We start from the raw sequence: 26,637 nt of genomic DNA, 5'->3' as shown, positions 1-26,637 counted from the left end.
CTTTGCATTGGTTATAAGTTTCTCTGCTATGGATCCATTGATAGTCCTGAGATTTGGCTCACCTGTTTCAATGATGCATGTTTAGTTTTTGCTTTGTGCTTCTGAAATATTTGGGCTCAGGAGTACGTAAGGTTGATCTGTGTTGATATATGTATGTAATGATGTCTCTATAACTTGGGGGCAGGGAAGCTGTAAGCATTTGTGGTTGATCTTGAGTGTCGAGAATTTTTCTTACTGGATTCTGATCCTTTATGAGTTATCTGTGACATCACTAGACCCAGTTTATGAGTTTGAAATATTGGAGACCAGACAGCCCTGTTTGCATAACATGCCAAGCCAAACACACAGCCTGCTAGCCATGTTTGGTGCTTCACAATGAGTCCAGTCTAGGACTGCAAAAATAGAGGAGTTGCCAAGCACCAGTGGGGTTTAATTGTTTGGCAAGTTATCCAGTCAACAGCTCTTTAAATCCCCATTCCACCGTTGGCTGTGTTGGTCACTGAAAGGGAAACTGCTTCAGGAGAACACCTGCTATTTTTTTTTCTTGATTTCTACTTGCAGGAATACGTTTGAGGCAAAACAAAGTCTGAGAGGTTTGATGAAGGTAGCTTCTGAATGGGAAACACTCAGGAAAATCAATTTTGCACTTAAATCATGTACCTCATGGTCATAGCTAGTTTGTTTAGGAGTGCCCATTTCCAGACCACTTAGTTTGGAGTAGTTCTGCTGAAATCAGTTAGAATACTCTAGAGTAAACTGCATGGGATTTTCATGTCATGTCAGCTTTTTACAGTTTTTAACATATGCAAATTATTTTGGGTCATGATATCTTTTACTCATTTTGAGTGGGAGAAACATTATCATTGTTGATGGGAAATGTCAGTTTATATGGTTAGTTAATATAATTAGACGTGATCCTGTAGGTGTTGTTCATTTTCTCAGTTTTGCCAGAAATTATCTAGGTTGTCCTGGTTTCTTACAGCTCCAGTTTGTTCATTAAAAATATGGAACCAAGTAAACACAGTGTTGCTTCCAAATGTTTGATATTCTGTGTCCTAGAGTTGCCAACTCATGCTGGGGAAATTCCTGTAGATATTGGGAGGGGGAGTTTGGGGAGGGGAGTAACTTCAGCAGGGTATAATGTTGAAGAGTCCACTCTCCAAAGCAGACATTTTATCCAAAGGAACTGATATCTGTAGTCTGGAGATGTGTTCTAATTCTGGGTGATCTCCAGCCCCCACCTAGAGGCTGGCAACCCCACTGGTTCCCTTAATAACAGTATCAATCATAGGGAAGAAAGGCCTATTGAATTTCTGTCGTCCAGCAGTTAAACAAATATGATTTCTGAAAGAAAAATAGAGAGTCTAGAGTGACCAAACCAAGGAGGAGAACTGGTCTCCTGCCTCCTGAATAGTCATGAAGAGGAAAGGATTTCAATAGGTGCAGCTTTTCCCACCTACATGAGAAACAGGTCCACCTGCTAAATTTTCCCTTTCTTTGCAGCTTATCACTCCGGTGCCAACTCTGCATTAAGAAAGACTTTAAGAATGAAAGAAGCCCCCACGGCATAGTTGCACTAGAAACGCAAACTGGTGTCATCCTCTGTTACCTCTCCCCAGGAATCTCTGTGAGGAACGTTAATGGGGAAGCGGGGGTGGTGGTGGTGTCTAACGCTCTCCACCAGAGAAGATAGTTTTAGAGGGTAGCCGTGTTGGTCTGCAGTAGAACAGTTACAATAAAGCACAGTAGCACCTTAAAGATCAACATGATTTTCAGGATATAAACTTTTGAGAGTCAAAGCTTCCTTCCTCAGACATTAATAGGAAAGGACATCTGAGTCTTTTTATCCCGGTCAGAAGGTGGGAGGGATGTTGTAAAGAACACTTGTAAAGGATGCAGAGGTACAATGCGTATCATAATCACCTTGATTAGAGCAGAGGGGGAAATGCTTGAGGGAAGAAAATTAGCATCTGTTGTGAGATGAGAAGCCTGTTTCCCTATTCAGCCCTGGGTAGGGTTGCCGTATCCAGGTTGGGAAACTCCTGGAGATTTGGGGATGGAGCCTGGGGAGGACAGGCACCTCAGTGGGGTACAATGCCATAGAGTCCACCCTCCATTTTTCCCAGGGGAACTGATCTCTTCAGTCTGGAGATGAGCTGTAATTCTGGGGGATTCCCAGGCCCACCTGGAGGCTGGCATCCCTAGCCCTGGGGGTGGTGGTCCATTGCTCTGAATTTGTGAATGAAGTGTCAATAGCCACACTGTACTACAATTCCCAGCATTCTTTGGGTGAAAGGCATAATAATTAAACTGATGCAAAATCAATTTAATTGTGATATGTCTATATGGGCACATAGGACTTAATTTGAAGGAGGGATCAGCAAAGTTCAGAACAAATACGTTTTCAAGCTAGGATTGAATTCTGCTTTTCTGCTAAGCTTCTCTGGTGTCTAACATAGAGTTTGTACTGCAATACACACTTAGTAGAGGAAGCTTGTCCTGGAGTGGAGAAAACCGGTACACATGACGCCAGCTGGGTGACCTTGGGCTAGCTCTCTCAGCCCCACCTACCTCACAGGGTGTCTGTTGTGGGGAGGGGAAGGGAAGGTGAATGTAAGCCGGTTTGATTATTCCTTAAGTGGTGGAGAAAGTCGGCATATAAAAACCAATTCTTCTTAGAATAGTCTCTGTCGGTTAAATATCTAGCTGCTATAAAAGGCCTAGAGCTTTTACATTTTTTTTTTAATGCATCTCTGTTTCATTGCCAGAACTTAGCCCTGGAATATGTGAAGCATTTATTAATAAGCAATTATTAAGAGGACATCTGAGCCTGCCCAGAGTACTTTTTCTTTGCTATTGAGTAGCCACAGACAATTCCTACCTATCAGAGACTTGGTGCATAGGAATTCTGTCAAGAGAGTGCATACTTGGCACACTTGAATCCCAGTACCTTTTTCTCTCTATCTCCGCCTTTGCTTTCCTTTTAGAAATTAATCACTAGACATCATGGCACCATTTGAAATAACTGATTAACCCCCAAACTTGTAATGGATGAATCCTAAATAATACAGTCCCATTTAACAAGCAAATCCCCTTTCACTTGAGAACTGATCCCCTTTTTTTCCATATTGCGTGTAGAATCGGGGGTTTATTTTCATGGAAGAAACACTGCTTCCCTGTGCTTTCAGTCCTCCTCCCCCCCTTTGGATGGTAGCGGTGGATTACTTGCATGTGGTGTTTGGTGCCTTGCATGCTACTCACATGCAAAGGCAAGTTCCAGTCTGCATGCTGCTTAATGAATGTTTTTTTTTTCCTTTTCTCTCCCTCCTTGTTACGTGCTTTCAGAAGACAACTATGTGGAAGGTGGGTGCTTTCTACCTTATTTTCCTAAGCTCTTTTCTTACCCCTCTTGCCCCTTCTGTTTAGTGTTTTGCCTCCTGCTTAGTGTTTATAATGGTGAACCATTATACGGTAAGTTAATGTTCTTCTTTCCTCCTGGGAATGTCAAGGTTCTAGCGTGTTGGCTGTGTCTTAATATGCTGTAGAAATGAGGGGAATCTCTTGGTTTCACTTGGAAAAATGAAGAAATATTCTGGTTAGAAGGAAACATTATTGAATTAATAGCTCTAAATGCTCTGATGTGGAAAGAGAAATAAAAGACACCCCCCCCCCCATTTCATGTGCATTTTATAATCTTGAATTGGGTGTCCTGACCCATCTCCTGGCTTTGAACTTTTGGCATTTGACAAATTAGCTAATGAGTTACCTTTTAAAAATTGTTTCAGGTCCCATAAAGAGTACTGTATCACAGTCACAAACTTTGGCACAATTCAAGAAGTCCCTGTAGGCATGTAAAAGGGCTCGTACAGTGTCCACAATGGAGTGTTTTTTAAAGTTATGACTGTTCTGTATATTGCAGTCTACCTTTGGGAGCTTCCCTGAATTTAAAAAGCAGCCGGTGCTGTAGCATTATTTACTTAGTTTTGCATTAGGCCTTAAATTGATTTAAAAAGCAAGGCTTACCTGCAGGCTTGCGGTCAAGTGTCATTTGTAGCATGTGGAGGGGCTGGTGTTGGGGAGGGGAGTTAGATGTCCTGCTAAGCAAGTATAGCTCTTCTAAGGACTTTTTGGACTGTTGCCAATGTTTGTGTCTCCAGAATTTTGCTCTTTATTGTAAATGAACAAAAAAGATTTAAAAACCTTGCATTGGGTTCTCTATGCTAGCTGGCTGGCCTTTGTCAGTGAGGTTTCATTGTAATATTGTGGTTGGGAGTCTTTTATTGCATCACTAGCCAGGTATAGAAAGAAGTTGATTCTTCTGACAGTCCCATATGAAGGGCAATGGTAGTGAAATCTATCCTGGTTGAATTTGAAAATCAGTACCCACCCCACACCCCCAGATTTCAAGAGGGGCCATTCATTGGCTAGCTGTTGAACTAGTTGACACAGAGAAACATTCTTTCTAGTCCCAAACAACTTTGCTAAATGTTATCATTTATCAGTTATTAGAAGTACCATCAGCTTGTTTCTTTTAATATGATACCTGTTCATTTTTGTATTACTGTCTGAGAAACCGTTATATTGACCCCCCCCCCAAAGTTTGACTGGAAAACTCCCTTGTGTAGCTCTGTATTCCTTTACTGACATGACAGAAGAAGTGTATAAATGCCCTTAAGAAAGCAGTCAAAACCATAGAAAACTTAAATGTGTAAACTTATTTAGCCAGAGTGTTAGAAACTACGCTGGTTGGTATAATTTGTCCGGCCATGTGTAGATATTTGCACCATATTCTTGAAAGCACAATATGATCGTGTCTCAGCTGCTGGCTGTGATATTTATGAGAATCTGATTATCCTTTTTAGATTAGATCCATCTTCCTTGTGACCCATCAACTTAGTCACAGTTAAACAAAACCTTACAGGTGTTTGGAAAATGCCTCGCACCCACCCATCTAATTTTGCAGTCCTAGACAGGTAGCAAATCCAGGAATTGATTTGTGTCCTTTGATGGGCCACCAAATATGCCCGATAGGCTGTAAGATTTGACTGTTTTTTAGCAGCTACCCAGAGGTTATATAATATGGAGGAAGCCATGATAAGCAAGGATTTAAAGAAATGAAATATCTTCTGAGAGTTCAACCCAGCTAATCTGAAAGGGCCCTGTGAGTCAGATCTTCAGCTGGCCTGTGTCACTGTGCCTTAACTATACTTTGCAGGTCCGCTTTAATTAACAGGAGATAAAAAATTTTCGTTAGAGCAAGCATTTCCTTAACCAAATTAACCTTAGTTACAAAAGAGAGAGAGACAGAGACGTAAGCTGGCACTGGCAGATGAGGTGCTCATACTAAAGGGTCGTACTTGCAGATTAGTATGTGAAAGTCCTTCCTTAGATTTCTAATTACACTACTTAGGGCTCATCCTAATGAGCTCTTTTTGGTCAATTGCTCATCTGGACAAGGCAAATACAACTTAAAGGAGGCTAGTACAACTGACCAAGACCTACAAAGCAGAAGACAGCCCATCAGCCGTGCATGCCAGCCCATTAGGAGTTTGCTGTGCTACTGTTTCCCATGCCATTGTGGGGCTGCAGAATGGAGATGGGCTGTGTGCATTCAGACACCTACCTGGATGCAATACATAGATATTAAGCTGCATGATCTTAAAGAGTCACAAATTGTATACGCCTATATAAGGTGCGTCTGCAAAATGTGTCCTTTAGGAATCTGATTGATGTAGTACAGTTCTGACTAAGGGTGTGCACTGCAGAACAATTTGGTATTTTGGGGGTCTGGATTTTGAGGAGGGCATAATAATTGGTATTCAGAGCTATTTGGGCCCCAAATACTGATTTGTTATCTGAATTCAGGTTTTTTTTTTCCAGGATAGTATTCAAGTCTGTTATTCTCTATGCCCTAACCTGGTTAGCCCAGGCTAGCCTGATCTCGTCAGATCTCAGAAGCTAAGCAGGGTCAACCCTGGCAAATATTTGGATGGGAGACCTCCAAGGAATACCAGGGTCATAACCCGAAGGCAGGCAATGGCAAGCCATCTCTGAATGACTCTTGCCTTGAAAACCCTGCTGGGTTGCCATAAGTCATCTGTGACTTGAAAGCAAAAAGCAAAAAAAAAATCCCTATGAGGAATCATTCTGGGGATCTTCAGTGGCTGTTTTTCAAGCAAATTACATCAAAGTTGCAGCAGAGTTGGTGATGCCTGTCCACTAAAGAACCCCACATTTCACATAGATTGGAAAAACAGGTCCAATTCTATAGGCCCCTGAAGAAGGTGCCCCAGCCATCCTCCATTGTTTCCTGGGGTGGGAATTCCATGTTTTCTCCAGGGTAAAAAATAGCCAAACACATAACAGCAAGCAAGGCAACCACCAGCCAAAAGCCTCCCAATGGAAACAAAACCCACAAGTCCAACAGAACCAATGCAGAATGAGAGAATCCCAGCAGAACCACAGGCCAATATAGCAAGCCTAACACAACCAGTGTCAATGTAGACAATCTAAGCCAATGTCAAACCAGATAATACAGGCCAAAGTGACTTAACTAAGGAAGTTTCAGAGGGTAGCCATGCTGGTCTGCAGATCTGATGATGAGAGCTTTAACTCTCAAAAGATTATACCCTCCCCCCAATCCTGTTGATCTCTAAGGTGCTACTGGAATCAAATCTAGGGGCCCTGTTGTAAGCACAGCAAAGTCAAACCAGAGTATCCAAGCCAATGTCAAACCAGAAAAATCAAAGCAAACTAATTTAAGCAAGGGGCACTGTTGCAAGGCCAAGAGAACCAGTGTCAAACCACACAATCCAAACCAAAGCAACCTGGCAAGCCAGTACTAAGACCTCGCAAGAATACAACGACATACATACCCACAGTCAAATTGATGAAAAACAGTCCTGTGAGCCTTAAAACACTGCCCCCGATGTTCCTGGATACTCCCAAATATTTCAAAAAAAAAATTGGACAAATTTACCTGTATCCTGAAAAATTCTGACTATCACCTGGATACCTGAATATATCTGAAAAATACCCATAGGATATTTTTCAGGCATATTTTTGGACTAGTAGTACCCAAATGCATATCTCTAGTTCTGACAGTGCACCAAGTTTCATCTTGCGCTGATGCGCTCCATGTTTCCGTTGGGTGTGCACATGTTGAGGGAATAGTAGAGGTCAGTACTCTGAGTGTAGTCTGCACAATCAGGAATGATGTTGCCAGAGAGTTCTACCATAGCATATTATTCTTGTCATATGCAAATTTTCTCTTTTCTGTTTCAGGAACAATTTCTGTTACAGGAATTGTTTTTCCTTTTTTTGCATTCTCCCCTGTTTCTCCCAGTGTAGCAGGTAGTGTGCACCCTGAACAGAACTTAATTGCTCTCTTCAACAAGATGCCTAGATTTAATCCAGATGTTTCCTAAATTTCCTTATTTAGAGTTTGGCCCAATGAGAACATCTAGCTTCGAGCTGATGTGGGTAGAAACATTTAATTAACCAGCTGTCTCGATTTAAAAAAAACGTACATTGTTGAAGTGTCTGTACATTTTGTGGGATTGATATGCCTCGATCTAGAAACATAAAGAGAAGAAGATGGAGCAATTTAGGCTGTAAATCTGCACACGTTTTGGCATGCACAAATTCCATTGAAATTAAAAGCAATTGTATGCACCTTGCTGTGTGCTGGATTGCAGTCATTTTTACCACACCAGCAGAATGTGCAGGAAACAATGTGTGCCAATACCTATTGGATGGTGCTTGGATAGGAATGCTCTTCTTGGATAGATTCCACACAGAGATTATTCCGATATTTGAGTGCTCATGACCATATATTTAGATGCTAATTTCACCCACTGGGAAGGTAATAATCATAGCAGTAATGACAGTGATAGTTGAACCTTGTTTACAAGACTAAGTGCAGTCCTGCAGGCTTATTTTCTTGTTTTTTTTTTTTTCTGAAATCCAAAACATACATTGACTTGTGTTTTGCATATAGTGAAAATAGCAGTTTGTTAAGGCTGGAATCTAAGTACCGCAAGCAGTGTTCCACTCATGTACAGTGGCTTTTAAACTCCTCCTTTTGGGTAGCATGCTCCCCCGAACTACCTGAAAAGCTTCTCTAAAGGTCTGGAGGCCTTCAAGTTGCATCCCTTGAAGTGTGAGGGGCTGCTGCCAGAAGATGATACCTCCCCTCACATTCACGTGAAGAAAACACTTTCTGTTGACATGTGGGATAGGGATGGGGGTAAGATTTGGATCCCAAGCAAACTGTTCTCCTCTTTGTTCTCTTGACCCATTCTGCACCCATTATTTTCTCTCTCTCATCACACAGCTCAAAAAAGACTTCTTGGGGTTACAAAAAGGGAGGAAAGAACATTATTCCCAGGGTGCATAGTGTTTTCCTTAAAGAGAAGGTTCATGTGTGCAACTAATACAACTCTTAGCATTTAAAAAATTCTATAAATGATTCTTAGGCTAATAATTTTCTTTACTGCATTAATGATTTATGACTCTTGGCTCCCTGTAGACATTTTAAATTTAAAATCCACAAACTAATATTAAGTATCATAACATTTCTTAAGCTTTTACTTTTGGGTATCCCATACAACAATCCCTAATTCAGTAAAACATAAGCTAAACGTAGTACTGTCAGTCTGACAAGCAATAAATAAGCAAAAAAGAGATTTTCACCTAAGGAACTGATACAAGGTGGACTTAAAACAATTGAAAGAATATTTGCCTTGCAAAATTAAAAAGAGTTGTGAGACAGGATTTGGTAGGCCATACTTTTCATTTCTGTCTCAGGAGAATATATCGTTTGAATGTGGAAAACCAAAATTAGTGATGTTATCAGATACAGAAGGGCCCTGCCATGTTGCTCTAACACTGAGAATGTAGAACATTCGGCCAGTATACAGATGACCTAATGTTAGTTGTAAGTCATCATAGGAAAGAAGTTTGAAGTTGTTACTTTTCAAAGCCGTGGTATCTTCAGTGCTATGTATTGACAACCCAATACATTTGTGAATGCCTTTATCGCAGGACATTTCTCATGCAATTCCCCCCCCCCCCCGCTTTTTGGTCTGCCACAAATAGATCAAAGTGAAGATGTCCTGAATTTTTTTGTCTCCTGCAGTCCCCATGACATTTGGATGAACCCATGAGTTGTGCACTCTGCTGTAGTGATGGTTCTGTCTTGTATGCTCTATGGTCTAATGCAAGATGTTGCTGTTCATTTTATAATGAAGAATCAGGATTTACAGAAATACTGGTTTGCTGTCAGAATAATAAATATTAAAATCACCTATGATGTATATGATACTTTCTAAAATGAAAATTTCCCATGTTGTTTAAAACTGTATTACTCCAAATGATTAATAACACTATGATTAATGCATGGAATGTAAACTATCTGCTTTTGAAATTGCTTTCCCCCGTCCCAGAATCACTTGTTATATGTCTTATGTGTGCGGCTAACTTTCTTCGTGAATTAGAGATCTCAGGTTATTCTTTAGGAAACTTACCTTCCAGTAAAAACCAGCATATTCTATTGCACACCTTCTTTGTGTGAACAGGAACTTAACTAATAAAACCCCATATGGAGATTTTACCATACCTTCAGAATTTTTTTTTAAATATACTGAAGCTGCTTTTCTCTAAATGATTGCCATACTGGGAAAGTTGTTAAAAAAATCCCAAAATGTTCTATTTATGGAGCTAAATATAAAATTTGAACTTCTTGTCCAGGGGAAATAAATATGAAAAATCTCCAATTTGTTTTTGTGCAAAATGCATCTTTTTTATTTTTGCTGTCATTTGGCTAAAATAAAAAATACAGCTCTGAAGAATTTGCTTTGGATAGATTGCATGATTAAAATGCAAACCTCTATCTGAAAAAAAAAGCACATTCGTTAAAAAATTGATTTTAGACTCAGTATTCTTAAGATTGGAATCCATTTTAAATTGGAGAAAACACTTTGCTACCGAAGAGGAGTTTTGAATTATGATCAGTGCTATTTTCTTCTGTCCACTGGATGATTAACCATTTGCCTGTTCAGGAACATGCTCTTACGCTGTTCATGCGTTTCACACAAACAAGGAGACATCCCTTGCATTATCATTTCAATGTGACAAAAGAATTCTTTTATTTAATTATTTGAAATGCTCATTTTCAACGAGGGGAAAAAGATCAGACCCAGCCCATTCTTCAGGTTGACATGATCCCAGGTTTGGAATGGGGAAAAAAATTAATTTTACAGGACGAGGAGTCCTTCTAGTGAAACGAAAGTGCTTAAGAGATAAGATGGAACATTCCAGGAGTTTATTGAATTTGAAATCATTTTCGTATTATTTTTGTCCTCAGCCCAACTTCAGTGCCTAGAAAAGGAACTGTACAGTGCAGCGTTACTCTGTGTTAGAACAGCAGCACGTTTTCTCTTTCGCCCTACTCCCGCCCCAGCCCCAAGCATTCCAACCAGTGGTTGAAAAATGCTCTTTTAATTTTCCTCTGTACTGCAAACATCTCACAGGAGACAGATGCCTGTAACGAAGCACCAAGACCAAACACTATTTTTGTCACTGTAACGATACCACCTTCCCATGCACCCTTGTTCATTGCTGACTGTGCTCTTGTTTCCCTTTAAGGTCTGGCGCACCTGATGATGGGCGACCAAGGTATGGGTTCTGCTCCTTTTCCACTCTGCTTTCATTGTTTTTTTTAATATATATATATTTTATTTCTGTAGCTGCTTCGAAATCCATCACAGCAAATGATGGCCAAATGCTTGTGAGCTGCCCTGGGCTGCAAATCAGCACATGATTTTAGCCACATCTTTCTTTTGTTGTCGTTGTTGTCGTGTATACGTGTGTGTGTGTATTAACTAGATCAATAGCTCTCTTTATCTGTATCTCCTGTTTATTTAAGTTGCTCCCTCAATCTTTTGTTCTTCTCCTTTTCAACTATCTCCCTATCCTACTTGCAATACAATAACTGTTTAAAAAATACAACAAGGGCGAAAGAGCTAAGAGTCTTACTGAATCTGTCCCTGTGTTAATCACACCGTGATAATCATTCTCCCCAGATAGATTGTAAAAGAAGAGGCTTGAGTTTGTACCTAGCAAAAAAAAAAATCCTGCTTTGTATTAATGCATGGCTATTTGGAGACGTGGAAAGCATCCGCTCCTGGCTTCTGGAATGTTAAGAATACACTTCTGCAACGTGATGAAATAAGTGGCGTTTCCCCCACATACACACCCCGTGGAACCCCCCTCCCCCTTGGTCAATGTCCATGTCCCTTCCGTGTCACTCATTTACAAATGAAGCATGGGTTACTTCATGTTCTTCTGCATGTATGTGGTAATTGGGAAATGAACAATTCTTAAAATGCAACAATCATGGCATTTCCATTTGTCTTCAAACACTTATTTCATGTTTTGTCTCTTTTCATGTTTCGGGTGTGACAGCATTTACATTTACACACACACGACTCTTACCTGTTGTTTCTCTTCTTTGTTCTCTCTTTTTTTGTCTGGCGATGCTTTCTTCATGGAACCATTTCATCAAATCCATAGGTAAAAGTAAAGGTATTACATGACTTTCTTGCTTCTTTCTTTTCCCCTTTCTTTCGAATGCCATCTATATACTTTAAAGTGTGTCTGAGTGATTCAAATGTATGTATTTAGTGTTGACGCACTGTGGTGATGGGAGGTAGGTATATTTCTGTAGTAAAATGCTACATGGAAATCACGGTAAAGGAGGGGAGGAACCTCAAAAAATTCTCCCACTCAAAATCTGGCTTCCAATGTAAAAGGTACTCTTCTCAATTTTTTAAAAGGAAATGTATCCACAAATTTGTAATTGTTATTCTTATCTAATTATTTGTCACACAACCATTCTGCTGTGCACTGTATTGAGCATACAGGTGGCATGTTCCTTTTCCAATAGGTCTACATTTCATGTGTAGAATAAAGGCAAACAGAAAGGACAGGGGAGTAGGTGACAGTCAGCTGGTAGTAGCCGACAGCTTGAAGAGGTGAATTTCTGATAAGATCTCAAAAAGGCTTTACAGGGGAAAAATACATGTATGAACAGATTAAAAGAAAGACTGTGTGGTCGAGAGGGAATGCCTTGATGGAGGGAGGTGGGGCCGCTCTTCCAGGATTAAGGGAGCAGCATGGAAGAAGGATCGGAGGCAGGAGATGGAGAAGACAAGCTGAAATCAAGCCACCTTCCAAGGTACAGATCCTATTCTCAGTGCCATTCAAAATGTAAATGGAAACAGTCGGAAACAGCCCGGAGCTTGATGATGCCACTGTATAGTTGACAGAGTCGAGAAACTTGGTCCAGAGCCAACTGCGGTGACGTGTAAGTCTGAGGACGACTGGAGCTGATTTCTGCTACAGGAGCTCGGCAACTCTTTTGTATGTGAAATTTCCCTCACATAAGTTGTTAGCTTTGTGTGTACCCAAAAATGGATGGAAGAAAGAGAGATAGGAGAGTCAGCTGTGAACAAAAGTTAGTGTGGTTTAATTCCTCCTTTTGGTTTGAGTGGTAGCATGTGATTTTGTTAACATTTGGTTTGAGAACAAATCAGACCAGATATCCTTCCCCAGCATCATTTGGTGTAGGTCTGAAAGTAAAATAGAGTATAAATGCAATTTTTAAAAACAGGGTGTGATCTTGCCTGAGTGAAGAACTTTTAAAAGTCCCACTGATTTGAACGGAAAATGAAACATTCTTAATGTCCTTATGAAATTCAGTTCAGTTTATAATCCTTATCTTTTGCTTACTATGTAAAGTTGTATGATATTACTAGGGTTTATGTCCCCTCCACCCGGGGGGCGGAGTGTGCAGTTTCAGTCTGTTCTGGCTACCATTGTCAGCATGGGGTTGTCAAATGCTCCTCACTTCATATTAAATGGCACTGGATTAGTTTGAGCTCCAAATAAGTTCAGTTTCATTCTTGTCATGGTGTCATGGGAGTCTGTTGGGAATGAACTTCCTCATGCAGCTCTTCTCCTTCACCTGAATTATGTTCTACAGTAAAATCTAAACAATATTCCCTTTTCCCCACAGAGGCCATTATAGAGCTTTTGAGGTTGTTAGTAATTCCATCCTAAGCAGAGTTACCCCCCCCCCCGTCTAAGTCCAGCGAAGATTGCAGGTTTAGAAGTGTGTAACTCTGTTTAGCATGGCACTGTTGATTCTTTACTGCCTTGAAATGGAGTGATATCAAATTAAAATGATCACTTTATACTTATTGATTGCAAAAAAGTGCTTATAATATGGCTGGAATGTTTTAAGAGTTCTTGAATTTCACAGTTGCAGGAATGATTACTATTTTTCTTTATAAAGAAGAAAGCAACAGTTTGCATGTGTAAAACTTGTTTCCCTGATCCCTTAAAAACTACCTTTTCTGGTTGAATGCTATATTTCTGGTGTCATATTCCATGTTTTGTACATAATTTGAAAATCATTCAGTCACAAGTTAAGAATTTATTTCAACAGAATAGAGCAAGTGCTACCACTGAAATCAATGAAACTTAAATGGGCTTAATTTAGGCAGGACTGTACCCATATATTCATAAAAGGAAATTAATATGTTGTATGCAAGACTTTTGCTGTAACATTTCTCTGTTGACCCCCACATCTCATATTCAACAGGCCTTGTGAAAGCATAATGAATTTTCTCTGACGGAAGCAGGGGGGGGGGGGGAAGATAATGTCCTGATGTCTAGTTGGACTAATTATCTGAAACCCGTATTTACAGGAAATGTCAGGTTAAAAGAGAATTGCTCCATTTCATGTCAGATGAAGATATGAATCACAATCCAGCTAAAACAGCCCAACTATGTCATTTTCAGTTTGACTGGGTTATTTTCCTGACATCTTGCTCCTACGTTCATGTACATTCTTTTGATGTGATATCACTAAAAGGAGAAATGTGTGCTTCAGAGAATTACTGAAAATTTATTCTGTAAATATTGCATGCAAATTACCACTGTGGATGGAAGGAAATTGAACTGAAGTAATGGCAAGAGTGTTAGTGTGCAATGTGTATGGTTCTGTTCAGTTATTCAGCTGTACATTCTGTATCCAAGTGTGGAAAGGTTTTTAATTACCGTCAGCCAACATTGCCTTACATTGCTTGAGAACTATCATGTACTTGAAATTTTGGCATTGTTGTACCTCTAATTCTGTTTTCTTCTTGGAAACGTCCTCCTATGAGGCCACTACCCGGAAAAAAAAAAGTTAGGTGTGGTTCAGAAATGCATATAGATATAAATCACTTACTCTCTTGTCCCTGATTAGTCAACACTAATCAGTGAAATGGGTGCACTGTCTTCTTTGAAAAGCATTGTATGTGTTGGCCAGGTAATATGGAAATACTCTCTTGGGTGATTAATCTTCTGATGGCACTTTCACACATGTAGATTGTCATTTGAGACATGTCCATGGTCCTTAAAAGCATGCATGGGAGAAATAAAATCCATGATACCTTCTGCAACCACAGTTTATGGTTGGAGAATCCAACCAGCTTTTCCACTGGTGGAAGGGGAAGGAGGGGTTTCCTTTGGCAACCCAGAAGGCTGTGCAGTGGATCATGACACCTGCATGGACAAAAGCCATGTGGGACAGGGGCTGTAGAAGCGAAGGGCATTATGTAAGACTGAGTGAAAAAGCTGGCTGGATCAGACCCAACGTTTTGCAGCATATATAGAACCGGTGTATAGTACACTGGTATATAAACTTGAAATGAGAACCTTATGCTATAGTGCCACAATTATATTCTCACATATGCCCTAATATATATATAACAGTATGGTAGAATATTTGAGAACTATGCTGCTATTGACACTTGTCTGATAGGGTAAATTGGAAGAGAATTTGTAGTTGGGCTTCAGTGATCTCATTCTTCTGAGGGCTAATGCTTGTACTTAATTTTTCTCAGTCTTCCACTGTGGAGTCATGTGGATTATTACAGTTTTTTAAAATAACAAACAGGAAGTCTGGAATTCTAAAAGCTTGCAGCCAGGGAATTGTCTGGTTAGTTTGAGGCAGTCTGTGAACTTAACTTCCACCTCTTGGTCCTCATTACTTATTCTGTTTTTTCTGATATTTATATCATGCTTGACTAGCCTGAAAATAAGATCTCAAAGTGACTCATAATAAAAAAAAACCCATATCATATAATAAAATCAGCTAAAAATGTACTTAGGGGGGAAAGCACACCCTTACAACTGAAAACCATAAACCGTGCTCATTGCCCTCTTGAGGTTGCTTTGTCAGAATGCTGGAGTGGCAGTAAAAGCCGCCACAGGTGCAAGAAGAATTTATGCAATTCTTCCAGGCACAGCAGCAATATCATCCACTGTACTGAGTAGTTGGCCCTCAGCCCTGACCTCTCCACCTTCTTGCCAATAATACTATCTCCTTCCCCCACCCCCTACAAATGGCAAGGTTTTGCTTCATCCCTAGTTGCTCTTGGGTTCTTCTTTTTCTTCAGCTGACCTTCCCTTCATGGAAATGGGGATGTCATGCCATAGCCCGTAAGGAAGGTGGTCCATCAATGAAAACAATAACCTCAGAGTTCAAGCAAAGTTAATTTAGATTGAAGAGCCTCCCCCACCCGCTCACTTATATGAGAAAAGTAAAAGAGATTTCACTCTTCGCTAGCTTTCTTTGTCACTGATGATGTTGGCCCGGAGCCAAATCTGATGTCATTGTTCTGAAGGAGATGCAGAATTTGAAAAAGAAATGGCACCAAAACAGCAGTTAATTGGCGCGGCAGAGAGGCTCTCTTCAGGGTGGTACCTCTTTCTGAATGTGAAGTATTGGAGATCAGGATGGCTCCTGAATGTGTGCCAGAAGAGTGTGGCTAAGCTTCTGGTGTGCATTTCCTCCCCGTTCTCCTCTATCCTATTGCAAAACCACCAAACATAGGAGGGGGTTTCAGGAGGGGGGAAATGTTTGCAAAAGCTGCTATTTCCCCGTTTTGGTTTAGCCCTATTCTGCAATCTTCCTTTAGCCGCTTTACCTTATGACTCTCTCCCCCCCTTCCCATTACTTCCTAGTCTTTGTCATGTTCTGAACTGTGTGGTTTTTAAGTCAAGCAAACATCTCACTTGGCCATTTTGGTGATATTCTTCCTCTGAAATCAATGAAGTATCACTTGTTAAAATTTAGAACACTTTACATAGAAGTAACTGCTATTGTACAAAGCAGCATACATATATTCTAAAATACATTAGTATTATCAGCATGTAATACCTATTGGTTGAAAAACATTTGCTGTGTGCATTTAAGATTCAACCAATTTTGCCATCATATAAAACGTTCATCATCTTATTAGTATCTTCTGAGAAATTCTTGTAAAATGTGGTCTGTACTACAATAGGTAATTGTACAGTTGTGTGGGATAACAAGCAAATCATATAATAAATACCAATTGGATTTAAAAAAAACTAAATATGGACACAATCAAATCCACACACCTTCACAAGCATTTCTCCCCTTTGTCTGTCTGTCTGTCTGTCTTTCCCTTGAAAACCCTACGGGTTCATACTCTGCCTTTCTCCCCAGTGGGGACCCACAGTGGATTACATCATTCTTCTCTCCTCCATTTCTTCAGGGTGTCTCTACACTAAGGTTGCTAAGCTTCAGGTGGTGGCTGGATATCTCCTGGGATTACATCTGCTCGAGGTGACCAAGATCAGTTCACCTGGAGAAAATGGCTGCTTTGGAAAGTGGACTCTATGGCAATATACCCCATAGAAGTCCCTCCCCAAACCCCACACTCTTAAGCTCCACCCCCCAAATATCCAGGTATTTCCCAACTCAGAGCTGGCAACCCTACTGTACACCCATTAAGACCATTGAAAAAAAAAAACTCTTGCTAAAGCTATTTTGTTAAAGGATTTAAAAACTGTTATGGAACAGGCAGAGATATAACATTTCCAGAAATGTTGAAGAAATGGGTGGGAGAGAGGTTTTTTTTAATGACAATTTGAGGAATTTTTTTTTAAATGCAATACTTTATCAAGCCTAAACATATTTTATTACCTTAATAAGATACACCATTTAATATTGTAAAATATAAAATTGTAAAATTTAGCTGATTTGTGGCATTTAACAGTATAAATGCGCAGCCCTTTGTACCAATGGGATGCCGGCAGAAGGCCCATCCGGCCTCCCTGAGTGGTGCTGCCATGGCAGCACCGGGAGACCAGTGTCCGGGCCTCGCTGACAGCATTGGGGCCACTCTGTGCCACATAAGTAGCCCAGGCGCCAGTGCGGGGGGCCCAATGTTGGCGCAGTCCCTTTTTGGCCTCCTAAGGACTTTTGTCCTTGAAGGTCAGGAATGGGCTGTAAGTATGTACAAATTGAGAATATCCTTGGAGAGAGAGATGCAAACTTCTGCACATTATGCTACTTTAGTTCAATTATCTTAGTTTTTAGTCAACTGATAGGTAGAAAAATATAAAAGTTGGGGGAAAGTAAATAAAAACAAATGTATTATTTGGACAGAAAGATTCTTATACAATCGCAGTAGGGTTGTATTTGGCTATCGAGCAAGCAATAACATTGAAAACACTGAAAGCTTTAATAATGTATTACCATTCTTGTATATATAATTCCGCCATGAGTCGGAAGCGACTTGACGGCACTTAACACACACAAATATATAATTGAGGACAAATTAGTCACATTTGAACTTTAAATACATCCTTGAAAATGTATTGTTTAAAAGTTGGAACTACTTTCAGTGAATGTTGTAAATAGTTTTATCTAGTAGTCTTCATACTGCATGCTTTGAGTGAGTAAAACCTCATTGTAAAAATCATTTAAACTAATTCCAAAAGAGAAAATATTTCATTGAAATATTTTTTCAGTTCTTGCCCAGATTTCTAATTTTTCCACTAGACAAGCTGAAAAAAGTATCTGGGGAAAAATGGGGGGGGGGATCCCATTTTCTGTGATTGTTTTCCCATTTTCCACCTGTCCTTTTACATATCTAGGGATGGATAAGCAATCCCAATATTTTGCTGTTTTTGTTATTTTTTGCATTTAGAAGAAAAACAGTGCACAGGATGGGTTTTTTTTGGGGGGGAGGTGTATTTTAGTGGAGTTTTTTAAAGTGAATTTAGAGGTTATTATCACACAGTTGCTATGTAGAAGTAAAGCTGGTGTTTCAAGTATTTTTAGTACTTGATTTCTTAATTGCATTATAAACCTTTGATAGTGAAGTAAACTAAAAATATAATTTTTAAAAAGCAGATGACTCTAGAGAACCATGGTTGTCTGAATAGTCTACTGTAGATTTTAACAACTGGAAATCTCCTGGCCAAATCAGTCTCTGATTACCGTCCCCTGCCCCTATTTGCCACCTAGAAGCAATAGGAATGTCACTGTACCTACAGGATTTCCTGGCAGTCCTCTGGGATGAGGAGACAGTTGATGTTACCTGCTCTGACAACTCCCCCCTCTTCCTCAAATTATTCGCTGATCAGGGATCTGATCCATGAAGGACTTTGCTGCCACAACCATTTAAGCAAGTTATCTTGCTCAAAGCATGGTAGCCATTGAGGTTGTTGTTAATATAAACCCTCTTTCGCTGGATATCTAAATGTTAAAGACATCATGTGGTGGGGTGAGGTAACCCTGCTCTTCTGCATCCATGCAAATATGTTTTCATTTCTGTTCTTATTGGAAGCAAACATCTTTTTGTACGTAATGCTAGCAGGGGCAAAATGAACACCTGGACAATCTTCTTGTTCATCATGAAACATCTTGAAAGGGAACCTAAAAACCTTTGCACCTATTGAAGCCATGCTAATTATTCACCTTGTGATAAAAGTCCTGAACACCATCCTAGCTGAAATTCTCCTGAGATTCAGTCCAGAAAAACAGGTCAGAGGGGAACTAAAAATATATTTCCACTATCATCTTTGCTGCAATGTGTGAGATGTTGTCCTTGAATCACTGAGTGAGGGGAAAGGCAGGAAAAATCTGTTCCCATCAGTGTGCTTTCAGTTTATATCCAGCCCTAAGTGTGGTGACAACAGTGAGTTGCTCAAAATCCAATAATGGCTTTTTCACTCAGCCTCCTTCTTCTGTTAATTGACTCACTCTTGGTGAGGCAGTGCTGCTCACGTGTTCTTGGAAGCCTGGAGTAAGAAGTGGAAAAGTGAGAGAGGCGGGAGGAGGGAGTGGATTGTTTGGGGCAACATTCAGGGATGCTACAGGGAGTAATGGGGGGCAGCCTTCCAGGCACAATGACACACTGAGGGCCCAGGGAGTTGGGCAAGTTATACGGCTTTTATATGATGGGTCTGTGCGGTATAGGCAGGACAGAAGAGGTTATGGAGAAATGCATTTTATCTTGTAACCTCTAAGTTTAGAGCCTACCTTAGAATAAGACCAACTAGGGCATGCACAGAGTTGAGGGACAGGGGATTGTGTGTTTGCACCTTTATTTTGTATCCATTGCTCAAGCTGTTCCTGTGTATAGTATGTGTGTGGACATTATTATTTTAATAAATTCTTTAGTATTTTAAATGCTGGTAGTTCTCCACACTAGTTAAACTTCCATCATTCAAAGACACTAGTCAAAATTAGCTCTAAGGGAAGGGAGGTAGTTGGTTGCTAGACTGCTAATCCCCCAGGCATGTGCAAGTGCAGTAAGGCATGTGCAAGTGCAGTAAGTGGCAAGCAGACGCTGGGTAGTGGGAGATGCAGAGAGTAGCCAGAGCCTTCATCGGCATTGCAGAAGTGAAACTGGGAGTGCTGGCCCTCTTGGCTGGTAATTCCAAATTTGACTAATGATCTAGCAACTGGTGGAAAGTGTACCAAAGGAAAAGAGAGCCAGGAAAGCAGCATGTTGCTTGGCAGAGACTCTTGATGAGTGCAAATGCCTTGATATTTGGTTTTCAGTTATTTTTTTTCTTCCAGAAAAAAATTATAGTTCCAGAGAGAGTACATCTCTGCTGCCATTAATTTACAGATATATACAATTCCTTTATCTCTCTCTCTCTCTCTCTCTCTCTCTCTCTCTCTCTCTCTCTTTCTCTCTCTCTCTCTCTCTCTCTCTCTCTCTCTCTCTCTCTCTCTCTCTCTCTCTCTCTCTCTCTCTTTCTCTCTCTCTCTTTCTCTCTCTCTCTTTCTCCTGTTTGTTCTTTGACCATGGTGATCACAAGTTTTATAGTTTTGTTCTCTCCCTCTTCACTCAAAGTTATGGTGCCAGCTTTGGTCAATGTCTTCTTTTAAGAAATAGTTGGCCTCACTTTGTGTTTGAGCAAACGGATTTCACAGGTTATTGCAAATAGTGTCTTTTTGTCAACTTGAATTATTAACATCCTTCATAAATATATAGCTGTTGAAATAGGTTCATCTCCTCCTGGCTCAGATGTCAACAGAAGGGGAAATGCAGGATAAAGAGGAAAGAAGTGAGAAAGACTCAAATCTAGAGCATGGCCATTCTGGTACAGGTTGAGTATACCTTATCCAGACATCCAATATCCAAACTGATCCCCAAACTGCATATTTTGAGCTGGCATGCAGGCATTGCTCACAGGCCCTCAGTAGTTCCATAGATGGTTCAATGTACACAAAAGTATTTAAAATGTTGTTTAAAATTCCATTCAGGCCCTGTGGATAAAGTATATATAAAACATAAATGAATTTTGTGTTTAGGCTTGGGTTCCATCTCCAAGATATCTCATTATGTATATGCAAAAATTCCAAAATATGGAAAGATCCAAAATACGGACCACTTCTGGTCCCAAGCAGTCCGGATAAGAGATACTCAGCCTGTATGTGCCATCCCCCCTCCCCAAAATGACATGGGATGATTGGGGGCTGATTGACCCATCCATGTCCATCACTCAGTGCTGATTTGACAGTGGTCTACAAGGTATCTTTGGCTGTGACCCAGATGCTTCCTCAGTTTGCACCTTTGTGCTGTAATGTAATTCTTACCTATCATATCGAAAGTTTCAGTGTCAGGGCTAAATGTCATCTCAAGACCCAAAGCTGGTAAGAATAAATTTCATGTCATAAGGAGTTGCCTGGTAACTGAAGCTAGACATTACAGAGCAGAAGTATAAATTCCCCATGAGTTAACACCTGGGCTATAGATCTGGTTCTGCATAGCCTGGACCTGGATGTGTGAAGTGTTTCCATTGAACACACTATGCTCAAGGTGATGACAGGTGAATTGTAACATATTCACAACTGTTCTCCTCTAATCTTCATTTCCTGTCCCCCCCCCCTTCGTGTTCCTCATCCACTTGACTCTGGTGCTTTTGCATAATTCCATTCATATTCTCTATTTCTTTGTCAGCTTTATGGAGTCCTGCCGTTTTCTCTCTTTTTTCTGCTTGATGTAGGCTTCCATTTCCTTATAGGAGTCAATGTACATTTATTTTGTCAGTTTATACATGTAATCATTATCTGGCTCCTTATTAACTGTCCGTCCTTTTCATTGCTTTACACTGTAACAATGCTTACCATATCTCATTTGTTACCCCTCATTTTCACTCATTTTTCTTTGTTTTCCTTACTTCTGCAACTCCCTTCCTCCGTGGTTCCCCCCCCCAACAGACAGTTATCATTTTGTCAGTAAACAGTGTTAAGCAACGGACCCATAACAACAACTATAAGAACCATAAGAACCACAACAGTGTGTTTATATGCTAACATCCCCCTGCCAAAGTAGAGCTCAGGGTGGTTTAATGTATTTAAAATATTTATATACCCCCTTTCTCCCAAGGCAGGTAATGTGACAACATAAAAACAATACAAATAGTTAATAAAACAAAACATTAAAACATGTGAAAGTTGGGATGGGAGCTAATATGTCAGCAAACCATGAAGAAAATTTAGTCATTGTCAAATATACATATTTGTTTTATGGATACATGTCCCAAACATGAAGAGAATCTTTGGTTAGGTAGAAATATCTACAAGCGCAAAACAAAGGTTTTCATATCCTTGTTTGTCTTTGCTGGACTCTTCCCACTACTTATGTTGTCTTGCTTATAAAAATAATAAGGGACCTGCAAGGACTTACGGGGGCATCTCATTTAACCCTCCCCACTATTTCCTCATCCTCTTCCCTGGCAGCCCCTGTAGCCTCTCCCCTTTTCCTGCTTTCTTCTCTCCTTCTCACCCACGAGCCAATCAGCTTTATCTGCCCGTCTTCAGCTTTCCTTCCTTTCCTCGTCCTGTCAGCCTTTACCTAGGAAAACTGTGGCCAAGTTGCATGGTGCTGGCTGAGCCTGGTCCAGTTGCACAGAGGGGAAACCACACTTTCCCCTGTGTCCCCGCCCCACATTATTTTCTCTTTCCCTCCTCCTGGCAGACCTCATATCCTTGCCTTTTCCTGCTTCCTTTTCTCCTTCCTTTCTACCTACCAAACTATCTTTTATCTCCCTCTTCCATCTTCAGTTATATTTATTAATTACATACTTATTTATATCCTGCCATTCTCCACAATAGGGACCCAAAACAGCTAAAACAATTCTCCTCCATATGTCATTAGCTCAAGATCACCCAAGGAGAGTCCAGAGAGAGCTAGGATTTGAATCTTGGTCTCCCAGATCCTAGTCTGAAACTCTTAACAGTAAACCACACTGGTTTTTGTGGCGTGGCCGCTGTTGAACAGTAGCAAGTCTGGGTAAACCATACAAGTTAGAAGCATAGAAACATAGAGCTGGAAGAGACCCCAAGGGTCATCTAGTCCAACCCCCTGCATGATGCAGAAAATTCACAGCTACCTCCCCTCCCCACTCCCCCAGTGACACCTTCTCTTGCCCAGAGGAAGGTGAAAAATCTCCAGGATCCCAGGGCAATCTGGCCTGGAGGAAAATTCCTTCATGACCCCAAAGTGGTGATTGGCATTACCCTGGACCTATAAGAAAGGGTGGCAGGAGTCGAACACGGACTCATCCTTTCCTGCCCTTGCTCTCACAATCTGCCTAAATTCATAGTGAGTCATAGAATCAACATTGCCGTCAGATGACCATCTAGCCACTGCTTAAAAACCTCTAAAGAAGGAGAGCCCACCACCTTCCAAGGAAGCCTGTTGTACTGAAGAACTGCTTTGTCACAAAGTTATTCCTGATGTTTAGCTGGAAACTCTTTTGATTTAATTTCAACCTGTTGGTTCTAGTCTGATTTTCTGGGGCAAAGGAAACCACTTCGCTCCATCCTTTATGTGACAGCCCTTCACATGCTTGAAGATGGCTATTGTATCACTTTTCAAGCATCTCCTTTCCAGGCTAAACATACCCAGCTCCTTCAAACTTTCCTCAGAGACCTTGGTCTCCAGATCCCTCACCAGCTTTGTTTCCCTCCTCTGGACACATTCCAGCTTCTTAAACTGTGGTGCCCAAAACTGAACACAGTACTCCAAGTGAGGTCTAACTAGAGCAGAGTAAAGTGATACTATCACTTTTTGTGATATCACTATCAGTTAATAGAGCTTGCTCAAAATAATGTAAACATTATTTCCCACAATAGTGCATTGTGAGCCACCCTCATACACCTGCTGAATTAGTACCTTGTCATAAGTTTCTCTTGTCCCTTCTCCTTTGGCAGTGTTGGGTTTCAGGACACCATTGCACACAACGTATATGCCCACTTCAAAATGTTTACTAGTAACCAGCAGCAGATTGTATAAGACATTGGGTCAGATTCAAAGGTGCTTTTCCTAGAAGACAGCTTTAATTCATGGAAGGGAACTTTTGGATCCAACCCAGTATTTTAAAGGTACAAGCTTGATTATGTAACTGGTACAGTTTGTAGTAATATTTTAAAATTGGAAATAGAATTTGAAAAGCCTTTGCCATTTCAAATACTTACAGATTATTTCTTTCATTTTCTAGGACACCAGTGGTTGATAATCAGATACCTAGGAAAGTGGATACTATATGTTCCTAGAAAATGATAGCAAAAGAATATTGCTTGTATTCCCTCTTTCATAGAAAAAAAATTGCTGACACATTTGTAAGTGGCACTGGTATAGATGAAGATGGCATTGTGGATGGTCTTATTGTCAGAGTTAGCCAGATTCATGTCACCTATGTAATATTCGATTTAGCTTCCTCTGAATTTTAGATCTATAGAACATTTTGTACATGGGTAGATTCTGTTAATAGAAATGCAATGCTGTCATCTCTTTATGGATTTTGCATAATCTGTTTTATCTTTAATCTATTCTAGACACCAGAAACTGTTACAGTCATGTCTGGACTCCATAGGGTCTATTTACATGAGTCTAGTTCAGCTGTTTGTTTATATTCAGCAATTAGGTAGTACCTGGTTTTGGCAGACCTCCTAGATTCCATGGTGTCTAGCTATCACAGAGTTTATGCCAGCATTTACTTATTTATTGGTCTGGTGGTTAAAAGGGATTGCTGCCAGCCAAAATGTAGGCCATTTTCTTTATCCTAAATATGGTCTTATTAACCAACTGTATTGGGCTAGGTTTTGGAGACCACAAGAGTTATGTGGACCTCTGTTTATTAATGGACAAATCTGGATTCTTGTAGGACAGGTGTATGTGGCCGTTTGTTTTAGCGGCTCAGAAACATATTCTGTGGCACACATGGACCTTTCTTGAAGTCTTTTCTTCTGGTTTGTCTATCAGGTATCCAACAGCCCTAAAAAGTACATAGTAGCTCTCACACACTGAAATTTTCATGTACAAGGATAGTTGTTCTCTGGCATGGAATGGAACATTCTCGCAGTATGTGCAGGATATTCCCCAGTTTATATAAGACAAAGGAAATAGTTTCTACCCATGTGAATGGTCTCTGTTCTCTGTGTGTATGTGTGTTAAGTGCCATCAAGTTGCCTCCAACTTCTGGAACCCTATGAATTAATTATCTCCAAAATGTCCTATTGTTAACAGCTTTGCTCAGGTCTTGCAAACTGAAGGCTTCCTTTATTAAATCAATCCATCTCATGTTGGATTTTACTCTTTTCCTGCTGCCTTCCACTTTTCCTAGCATTCTCCAGTGACTCTTGTCTTCTCATAATGCGACCAAAGTACGATAGCCTCAGTTTAGTCCTTTTAGCTTCTAGGGAAAGTTCAGGCTTGATTTGATGTAGAACCCACTGATTTGTCTTTTTGGCAGTCCACTGTATCCATAAAACTCTCATCCAACACCACATTTCAAATGAATCAACTTTCTTCCTATCGGCTTTTCACTTTTCTGCCAGTAATGGGGTGTCATCTGTGTATCTCAAACTGTTAATATTCCTTCCACCAATTTCCATTCCACCTTCATCTAAATCTAATCCAGCTTTCTTTATGATGTATTCTGGATACAGATTGAAAAGATAGGGAAATGAAGTACATCCTTGTCTGACCCCTTTGCCAAGTGGAAACCATTCTCTTTCTCCATATCCTGTCCTAACAGTAGCATCTTGTCCAGAGTACAGGTTGTGCATCAAAACAATCAGGTGTTGTGGCACACCCATTTCTTTTAAAACCAACCATAACTTTTCATGATCCACACAGTCCAAAGTATTGCAGTAATCTGTGAAACACAAGATGATTGTCTTCTGAAATAGAACATTACCTCTGTCATAATTGATAACATTAGGAGACCTTATACTTAAAAACAACAACAAACTACAGCCCTATAGAATACCAAAAACTTACCTTAACAAATACATGTTGACCTGGGGACATGCATTTTTGTATACCCTGGAGAAATTTCTTAGGAATGCACCTCTGCTGTAAAAATGGGTTCAGACATAGAACTGGGTATTGTCTAATAATGTTAAGGAGACAAGAGGTCTAGAAAATGTGCATTCCTTTCTAAGCATTACTCAAGCATTACTCAAGCCTCCTAGAGCTTGGCCTTACAGACTTCGAAATTGCAGAGCTTTTTTTCTCTCCTAAGGTTCTGAGCTGGCCCATAGTTTTGTGGATCCTATATCCTATGGGGAAATTTGCTGAACTCTGTCTGAACTGCAACTAGTGACATCAATTTCATTAGATTTAAACTAACAGCACATTCTGTGCATGAGAGAAATCACACTGTACCTCATAAGCCAATTTAGAATTTCTCAGGGAAGGTACAGTATATTATATTTACTTAGATGAGTTAGACAAATTTCAGGCTAGTCCTAAGAGAACTTTCATGGGAGTAAGCTCCACTGAATAGTAGGATTGTGTAGACATGCTTAGGAACACACCTTTTGTGTTCTAAACTACGTTAATTATGAATTTTATCAACATTACTTCTTTTTCTGATATATTTTCTTACGTAGTATTTATGGTCAGTATGATCCAAGGTTCAACACATACAGAAGTAACATTCCATTTGTACACAGATGTTTCCCATTGCAAGCAAGATTTTGGGCATTTCAAAGAGCCAGTGTGGTACTGTGGTTAGAGTTTCAGGCTAGGACCTGGGAGTAGGGACATAGACCTGGAAAAAAAAAACCTGGAAAAAAAATAGGTGAGTAGAAGGAGGATTGTTTCCAGGTTTTTCCCCAAAATGGGAAATTATGGGGAACACTGGAAAATAAGGTAATGAATTATTTTCTCTTCTGGAATGAATTGATTTTTTTAAGATTTGAATCTACCCACTCAAAGTGTACAGTATTAAATAAAACAA

The 26,637-nt window shown here is 40.2% G+C and overlaps 1 protein-coding gene across 26 annotated transcripts in view; it reads left to right on the top strand.

Moving 5' to 3' along the window:
- The window catches only part of NRXN1 (neurexin 1), a 1,090,355-nt gene that overhangs the window by 122,844 nt on the left and 940,874 nt on the right, over positions 1 to 26,637 (top strand). For 18 of the 26 annotated variants that reach the window (XM_056853799.1, XM_056853793.1, XM_056853798.1 and 15 more), the window contains exons 2-3: positions 3,346 to 3,363; positions 10,648 to 10,677. The exons of 5 other annotated variants lie outside the window; for them this stretch is intronic. In XM_056853799.1, the coding sequence (XP_056709777.1) occupies positions 3,346 to 3,363; positions 10,648 to 10,677 (48 nt within the window). The remainder of the gene's footprint in view (positions 1 to 3,345; positions 3,364 to 10,647; positions 10,678 to 26,637) is intronic. 3 more of the 26 variants (XM_056853801.1, XM_056853807.1, XM_056853780.1) reach the window with 1 other exon arrangement.

This window comes from Euleptes europaea, chromosome 7, assembly GCF_029931775.1.
Source record: "Euleptes europaea isolate rEulEur1 chromosome 7, rEulEur1.hap1, whole genome shotgun sequence".
Classification (NCBI taxonomy): Eukaryota; Metazoa; Chordata; class Lepidosauria; order Squamata; family Sphaerodactylidae; genus Euleptes; species Euleptes europaea.
This window is presented reverse-complemented; position numbering and strand designations above follow the sequence as displayed.